Genomic DNA, 8,490 nt, shown 5'->3' with positions numbered 1-8,490 from the left:
ACTGATCTACATGTGTCTCTGGACTAATTTGCAGGTCGCTCTCAAAGACTTGCGGTTAATGTCATTCAGAGATTTAAAGCCCTCGCCTTGTCCCAGGGTTTCCCCAGAGAGTCTATTCTGACTCCACCTCCAGCAGGTAACGTAGAGGAGTAACACACACACACACCCCTATACAGTACATACATGTGCACATACAGATAATGGGGAGAATTAAATGACTGTTAAGTTTCCTAATTCTTCTATACATTTCTATACATTTTTTCTGGCCAACAGAGAATTGCCCAGCATCCGGATCTGGACGTTAGTGGGTCTGTTTCTTTTGGAACACAAAAAACTCATGGTGGTTAACTGTGGATTTGGGAGTGTGTGAGAAATCTTCACTGTAAGTAACTTTCTGTTACTTCCTCTAGGTTCCCAGATGTACCTGAGATGAAGGTTGCAGTCCACTTTTTCCCAGCATTTACTATCAAGGTAAATAACTTTATTTCAGCAAAGCAAATATCATTACTCTGGCTACAAACATGATAAATAACAAGTAACGCCTGTTGAAATTCATAAATCACCTCCTTTGTGTACTTCATTTTCATTGTTCTGCTGTGTTGATGTAGTTAAAGAACAAAGTTATCCTCAGGTCAAATAAAAGGTTTTATTGAAATATCACAGCATATTAGCATGTGATTACACTGCTGTTTTGATTGTTTGTTTTTGCTTAATCACCAAACCCCTAAAAAAGATTTTTCATTGTTGAAGCTGGTTTTTGCCTTCCGGTCAAATACTTTTAAATAAAACCTTTCTTTTCATGATCAGGCAGTTCAATTGAATTCATTGAATTCATTGAGTTTTCTGTTAATCACATGGCAGTGGTGGAAAGTAATTAGACTTTACTTAAGTACCGTATATAAATACAGTTGTCAACATTAAAGAGATATGTGCATTAATGCAGCAACTATTAAAATCCAATAACATAATACACATACTTTTAATTTTAATACAACTTTTTGAACTGTGGTATCACAACAAGAAAAAGATCTGAATACTTCTTCCACTACTGCCCCCTGAATATAATCAATTGTGCTATGTCATAGTGTTGACATAGTTAAGTAAACCTCCACACTGGGTGTAAGTGTATGTGTGTGTAATCTACAGTTTGCACAAACTGCGAGCGCTATAGGTCACTAAAGGATGTGCTGGGTTACAGTATGTGTATGATCCTAATATGAACAGCAGGGGGCAGATTTCACCACATGTCAGTATGTTTCTGCTGTGAACCAATCCTGATAGATTTTTAAATAGATTTTCAAGCCTCACTGTGGAAGAGCAGAACTGTGACACTGTGGCAGACAAACAGTTCAGCCTTTTATCAGCTGTTAAAATTCTGCCATGTATTGATCGGCTGTTTGTTTTATCTGCAAATTCTGAAGTCCAGTGAATCACTGCTGATTATTTGGTGCAACAAACACACAGTCACTCAAACTAACACACTTTTGTGCACATGCACACACAAAGGTCGATAAAGACATGATCAGAACTTTGCTCTTTTAGTTTTGTGAATTTTTTTTTTTTTCTTTCTGTGGTGTTGTGGGAGAGAATTTACAAAAGTCACATTTGCACTTGTCAGTTTGACCTGGTGCAGTAGCAGTGCAGGAGGGACTGGTTTATTAAGAGAAGCAGAGCCTCGGGTGGTCAGTCAGACTCACAGGATGCAGAGAGCACTGAGTCTGGTTTCGCTGCTGGTCCTGGGGTCAGCCTGGACCCTCCAGGGGGCCCATATACTCCGGGAAACTCTCACCCTCACACAGGAGGACTTTGATCTGGACCGGGTGAGTGGCTCACACATACATTTTATTATTTCTTTCATTTATGTAAAAAAAAAAAAAAAAAAAAAAAAAAAAAAGCACTCTTCTTAAAGTTTCTGGTGTCATATTTCTTTGTCTTCCATGTTCTTTGTGTTCTCTTCTTAATTTATTTTATTAAACTGTAATTTTTGTGATTCTTTGCTAACTTGCCAAGTAGAAATATGATTATTTAACTAGTCAAAATGGTGGTATCAGAGAGTATTACATTTATTTATAATATACAGTGTATATTTCCTTGTTCCTTCCAGTTCATGGGGAAGTGGTATGAGGTGGCAGTGGCTTCCACCTGTCCTCACTACATGCAGCGCAAGAGGGGAAACCCCGTTATTGTTGCACTGACTCTGCAACATGATGTTTCTGACGGCAACTTCACAATGATGGCCACTACTTTCAGGTCAGACTCACATCCACGCCAGCACACGCACACAATTTAAAATATGTTCTACTCTGTGTAACTTATGTATGTGTGTGTCTCTGTGTGCAGGAATGGCTCATGTCAGCAGACATCTAGAAATTATGGACTAACAAACACTCCAGGACGATTCTTCTACCACGTTGCCAGTATGTTTCTCTGCTTCTTTTGTCTCCTCATTGTTTTTTAAGCAATTGCAGATTCTGTCCATAAATTTTATACAATGTTAACAAGGTTTTAGTAATGTTAAATTTTAATGCAGCAGGCCTGGAAGATCTCTCTAATACATTTTTACAGATCCGTTATGCAGCATGTTGCAGACACTTTCCTCTCCACAGAGTTCGGAGCAGATGTTGATTCCTATGTGGTTCACACCAACTATGATGAGTACGCAATGATCCTTCAGCTGAGCACAGAGAAACAATCAGGAAACACAACCACTATAGTCAAGCTGTACGGTGAGTGACCATTCTCGAATCAATCAAAACATCCAAATGACAATATGATGTATTATTTTGTATGAATGTCTGCAAAATGTGTTCTTCAGGTCGAACTATGGATGTGAGTCCTGCTGTGTCGGACAACTTCAAAACACTGGTGAGACGACATGGAATGAGTGATGCTGCCATCATCATGAATCAGAACAAAGGTACATTCGTTGCTAGGTTTTCTCTGTCTTGCAGTAATATTACTGTAATTATTCTATTTCACAGGTGAAACATTTTACAATAACAATAGCTGCATTTAGTGTACCAGTGAAGCTGTGTGAAAACTGCATTCCTTTTGAAACACAAATTACATGAAGAACAAAAACCCTTTCTCCGTCTTACTGTCTTCCCAGGTGGGTGTGTTCCAGGTGAGCCGGTGACAGACCACGCCACTCCACAACGGGGACTGCCTCAGGTACATATCTGAAATGACAGATAGATCTGTGTCTGTGATAACGATGATCATTCACCAGCTGTGGGTGTCTCATACATCTATCATTCATATTTCTGTTCCCAAGAGGACAAAGAGAAATGTGGCGCCACCTGTGGACTCTGGATATCTGACCACGTGAGGACAACATTATATGAAATCTTGTATTTATAACGTTTTTCTTTAATTTAAAAAAATGCTACTCATAATACACAATATTCAGACTCTCACAGATCACACTGGAGCAGTAGTGTGCAACTGTAAACTACTACTACTACTACTACTGCTATACTATAATACTACTATCAAATACAATTGGGTATTTTATGTACCCACATTTTAAATTTCATTGTCTTTTTAGTATTTATTTTTGGCATTTTATGCCTTTATTAGAGCAAGAGATGACAGGAAATGAGGAAAGAGAGGTGTGGAATGACCTGCAACAAAGGTCCTCAGCTGGGCACCTCACCATTGTCATTTCATAAACTATGGCAGGCATTTTCACCCCTCTGTTTATGTCAGACCCTTACTGTGCATGTACAAATACTAAATGTAAAACATAATATGACACATATGGTACATAATATGATACATATGGTAATTCTGTCCAAATTAATTAAATTAATAAAAGTTTAACTATTATGCGGTGAGAGATCATGAGATAATCATTGTGTCATGCTACCGATGATATCGAACATTTTCCTCAGTTAAGAAAATAACAGTTTTGTTCACACTGATTTCTTATGAAAATTTTACTATATCACTGTTTTATTGTATTTTCACATATATGTTTGGTATGTCCAAATCAATCTGTAATGTAGGGGCTTTGTAAATAAAGTGATTCAGTGTATGTCTGTGACCTTTACTGTGTACTTTACACTAGTTTGAAAATACAACTGGGACATGTTTGACTGAACCTATGATAGTTTTCAAACTTGTGAAATAAGTTCAAAGAAATGAAAAATTATGGAGTCTTAAGCTGCTGACATACCATTAAGATATCTTTTCATGAATGATTTATTCCTCATCAGGGACCAGTAGGAATTTCATCTCCACTTAAGGCGTCTGAGTTGCTAACATTTTCTGTTTATGTTGACATGATGTTGTGTCTAATGAGTGTCAATGTCACTGTTTTTGACGGTATTGTGTATGTAAGCATCCAACCCCCAAACTGAAGAAGTGGGTTGCACTTACTTACACTTGGGTGTCCCACCTGAATACTAAGCTCCTGCAGGAATAGCTCCTAGTCACTGAGGTATCTAATATATTTAAGGCTTTTCTCCGTCTTTACGGTGGATGAATTTTAAGACCAATCAGAGGCGTAGCTAGGCGGACCAGAATGGGCTGACCAATCAGCGTTTTCCTGTTTTTCAATTTTAGCTGACGTATGTCGTCAATGGCCTCAACGTGTCTTCTCATTGGTCATTACCTTCTGAGAGGCGGAGAAACGAAGTCGGAAAACAGATTTAAACCAAGTTTAAAAATCGGCTTCTGTTTGTCAGTGCTGTGAGAAAATGCTGTTACCGGAGAGGTCTGGAGGCTAAAACAAACTCTGGAGCTGCTTTTTGACGTTAATGACGAGGTCTGGACGCTAAAACAAACCCCGGAGCTGCTTTTTTTGTCGAACACGAGTGAGAATGGACGCTGAACAGGCCTGTGGCGCGAGGGTAAGGCAAACAGTTAGTGGCTAGCGTTAGCATCAGCGGCGAGCATTAGCATTACCATATAATGATATCGCTTAATTCTGTTATCAGTTGTTTAAATCGCGTGAGGAAAGAGCGTGTTTGTGTTTCTGTGACTGAGGCGCCCCTGGCATGAGTTGTGGACCCCCAGTGTGGACAGATGATAAAACAATGGGCTCGTGGTTATCTGATGGTAAAGGGTAAATCCCTGTTTGTTTTTATTTCACTGACATTTTCTGTTCCATCCTGGTCATTTTAACTTCATTAATGAATTGTGACTCGGTTTGTGGCTGGCTATTTGAGGTTATTTTATATCATTGTGCGCCTCTACCTGGCTGTTTTACACCTGGATCTTAGCATTAGCATCAGAGGCGAGCGTTAGCATTAGCCTTATCGCTAATGATCCTTTGGGGCGTCTCCTGTTTGGCTTAGTTTTTATTTGCGTGGGTTCAAGTGTGTTTCTGCGGTCAAAGTGGAGGATGGTAACTGTTTAATAGTCAGTTTGTTTGCCTCCCTGCAATTACACTGCAGACATTTTACTGCTTCTTTGTAATTTTATGCTGCATTTTTGTCATTTTAAGTCAGTGTATGGCAGATTATCATGTTGATGTGATCATTTTGTGCCTATTTCCGGTGGTATTGCATCGTATTATGTCTCTGGCTGTATTGTGTCTTTGTAGTCTTGGGTCTATTCCAGGTCATTTAACATTTCTTTGTGGCCATTTTGTGTTTCAGCATGGTAGTTAAGCATCTCATTGTGATCAGATTTTTGCCTCTGTCATTTTGTGTCTCTCTGTAGCTTTGTGGTAGTAATCGGTCCATAGCCGTCCATTGATCCCCTGTTGTGCATTGACTTGAAATGTGTTTGTGGTGGTTTAAGACTTAATTGAGCTCCGTTTTGTGTTAAATACAAGCTTGAAAACTAGATTGTAACTCTTAACTCCTCCACAAATTTTAAGCCTCAAGAGTAGGTCACAGTGTATCAGCTGAGATTACTGTTATTATTATGTTGTTATTATTTTTAAAAACTAATTTTAAATACAAGCTGTACACTGACTACTCTACAGTATATCCAAGTTTCATTTCTATAGTATTGTCCCCTGAGAAGATAAAATAAAATGGTTGCTGAAATGTGAGGTCTGTACTCACTTTTGTGAGATACTGTATACATGATTCCTCCAGTGATTAGTTGACAATTAATATAGAAATATAAGATTTAGGATAATCACTTTAGTCAGTTTTTCCCAGATATTTAGTTATTGGTTCTTAAAGATGTGATGCTTTTTCTCATCACGTAACCGTAAACAGTCCATTTTCTGAGACACTTCTCTAACATTTGGGGAATTAACCTGTGTTTTCATGGTTAAACTGTTGATCGGGAATAGGTTTTGGTGTATTAAACTTTTTCCTTTGTATGTTTCTCTTCTTATTTCCTCCAGGTGTCACCACTTCATCCACAATTGCAGAGTCTTTGTACAATGAAGAAGTTCTTTGAGACCTGGACTGAGGCCTCCAGGTAATTTACAAAAAGCTTTACATCAACTATTCAACACAGAGCACTGACATTAAACTGTTTATGTTCAGTATTTGATCTGAAGTCTGAATAGTTTGATTTGTCAAAAAGACCTCAGTCATTATCAACATTTCTTTACATAGTTCATGAATGTACAGTTCAAAGAAAATGAAGAATTTAAACATCAGCTCTCTCCGTCTCTCTCTCTCTCCCTCCTTCGCCCTCTTTCTTTCCATCTCTCTCCCTCACTCCAGCCTGGCTCACACTGTAGATTTTTAAAATCCTACTAGATGTAGAAAATGTGAGACCACACACATGACAAATAATGAATGAAAAATCTAATTTGTTGTGCTTCCGTTCCGTTCCATGTCACAATCCTCATAGTGCATGTGTTCTCCCCACACAACAGGATTTCTGATCAGAAATATTGAACATGTTTAATATTTAGCTTTGTGGCTCTCATTGTCTTTAAAGCAGATGAGAGTCTTTGTAGATTTAGATTACTTCTCTATCCTTTGACAGTTCAATATCCAGAAACAGTCTGTCCTTTCATTTTGATGTGTTAAAGTCACATCTTTATATTAATGTTTCTTGTATTTTTCTCCACAGAATTCAAACACAGACATGAAGACATTTCCAGAAGGTCAGTATTTGTTTATTCTTTTCAGTCTGACACCTTAAAGCTTCTTGTCTGGAAAAAATAACAACAAACAAAAGCTGCTGTAACTTATCAGTTGTAATTAGTATTAATTAGTATTTTTCAACAATGTAGCTACAAAAAACATAGAAAAGTATATATAAAACAGAAAATCTAACACCATAGTTTATAATAGTATAAAAACCTTTTAAATAAATTAATAAATTGATAACTCAGAATGTCATCAGTATAACTGCTTTACACAGATTTTAAAAGTATATATAACTAAAATATAACATAAATATGACACTTTTTGAAATTAATTTAAAAATCTAAAAACTATGTCTGAACAATGAGTGTAAAACCTTTTAAAAGTATTTGTAAAAGTAGTTCTGAAAATTAAAACAAATTTGTATAACTTTGGTTACAAAATGGAGAAATGTAACTCAATTTTATTCCAGACAACACTTAACAAATCACAGCAAAGATAAAGACAGATATTTCAGAGGAAACACTTGTTGGAGTTGGTTAGTTAAGGTAGTGACATTTTCCAAAGATGAATATGTCTACTAAGCATCTTTGTGATAATTTAACTGCTTGTGATACAGTTGTTGAATATTCTCGATGGCGTTTAAGAAAGGGAAAAAAAAAATTACAGTTGGCAGAGAAAAAACGTGTTTTCACTTGAACAATAGGAAACCAGCACTGTTTACAGCAGTTAGCTGGTAGAAGTCTTTTATCAAATTAACAGCTTTGTGATACTTTTTTCTTTCATCCACTTCAGGTCCACTTCAGCCGCTGTTGTCTCCTCCTCCTGCAGAGACAAGAAGACAGATTAATTACAGAAACTCATCAGTAAATGAAAATATTGTTTATATGTCCTGCTATACTGTAACATTTTTTTTTGGACACCTTACTATGACATGTGTCTTAAGACAAAGAAACTACCTTAAAGTAGCCATCTTACCTTTGTTTTCCACAGACACACATTCATACCTACAGAGTGTTTGTGGGTTACATTTTCATTTTGGTATTTTGCTATTTCAAACGTGCAATATTAGTACTCAAATCCAATTTGTTACTGTGTAATCCTGTTTGTCCTGTATTGTTATATACTATCTTGTTTATATAATACTTTCTATTTTTGCTGTTGCAGCACTTAATTTCCCTGTCGTGGAACTGATAAAGTATTATCTTACTCAAATAAATACTTCTGAACACTGAGCATTTTGCTGGTCTGTTTAATAGTGTATGAAAGTGAATATTTTTAGCCAGAGGTGATGGTTAGGGTTACAGCTCTTAAATAGAAGAAAAAGTTATACTATGATATTTTTAACCATAATTGACGCCTTACTGACATTTTTCTATGGTTTTTGACACCTTGCTATACTACTATTTTTAACAGCACTTGACGCGTTACTATACTATGACCTTTTTTGGTGGTTTTCGATTCATTATTATACTATGACATT

General features: G+C 36.8%; 1 protein-coding gene across 2 annotated transcripts; it reads left to right on the top strand.

Annotated features, from left to right (window-relative positions):
* Positions 1-1,503: 1,503 nt before the first annotated feature.
* LOC108880357 (protein AMBP-like) lies at positions 1,504-8,242 on the top strand. Of its 2 annotated transcripts, XR_007812679.1 has the most exons (10): positions 1,504-1,820; positions 2,105-2,250; positions 2,341-2,417; positions 2,607-2,726; positions 2,816-2,917; positions 3,110-3,171; positions 3,275-3,324; positions 6,308-6,384; positions 6,991-7,024; positions 7,803-8,242. XR_007812679.1 is itself a non-coding variant. In XM_051069391.1 (9 exons), exons 1-8 carry the CDS (start codon positions 1,701-1,703, stop codon positions 7,007-7,009), a joined length of 723 nt encoding a protein of 240 aa, XP_050925348.1. In that variant the 5' UTR covers positions 1,504-1,700; the 3' UTR covers positions 7,010-7,024; positions 7,803-8,242. The 2 variants fall into 2 exon arrangements, 1 of the variants encoding a protein (XP_050925348.1); XM_051069391.1 differs by lacking the exon at positions 3,275-3,324.
* Positions 8,243-8,490: the final 248 nt, after the last annotated feature.

This window comes from Lates calcarifer, unplaced genomic scaffold (assembly GCF_001640805.2).
Source record: "Lates calcarifer isolate ASB-BC8 unplaced genomic scaffold, TLL_Latcal_v3 _unitig_925_quiver_2289, whole genome shotgun sequence".
Lineage (NCBI taxonomy): Eukaryota > Metazoa > Chordata > Actinopteri > Centropomidae > Lates > Lates calcarifer.
This window is presented reverse-complemented; position numbering and strand designations above follow the sequence as displayed.

What these genes read in the sequence shown, in the direction of transcription:
- LOC108880357 (XM_051069391.1), top strand. Translation starts at nt 1,701, where the DNA reads ATGCAGAGAGCACTGAGTCTGGTTTCGCTGCTGGTCCTGGGGTCAGCC. An exon ending in AGGACTTTGATCTGGACCGG is followed by an intron (nt 1,821 to 2,104) that starts GTGAGTGGCTCA and finishes TGTTCCTTCCAG; the next exon opens with TTCATGGGGAAGTGGTATGA. An exon ending in ATGATGGCCACTACTTTCAG is followed by an intron (nt 2,251 to 2,340) that starts GTCAGACTCACA and finishes CTCTGTGTGCAG; the next exon opens with GAATGGCTCATGTCAGCAGA.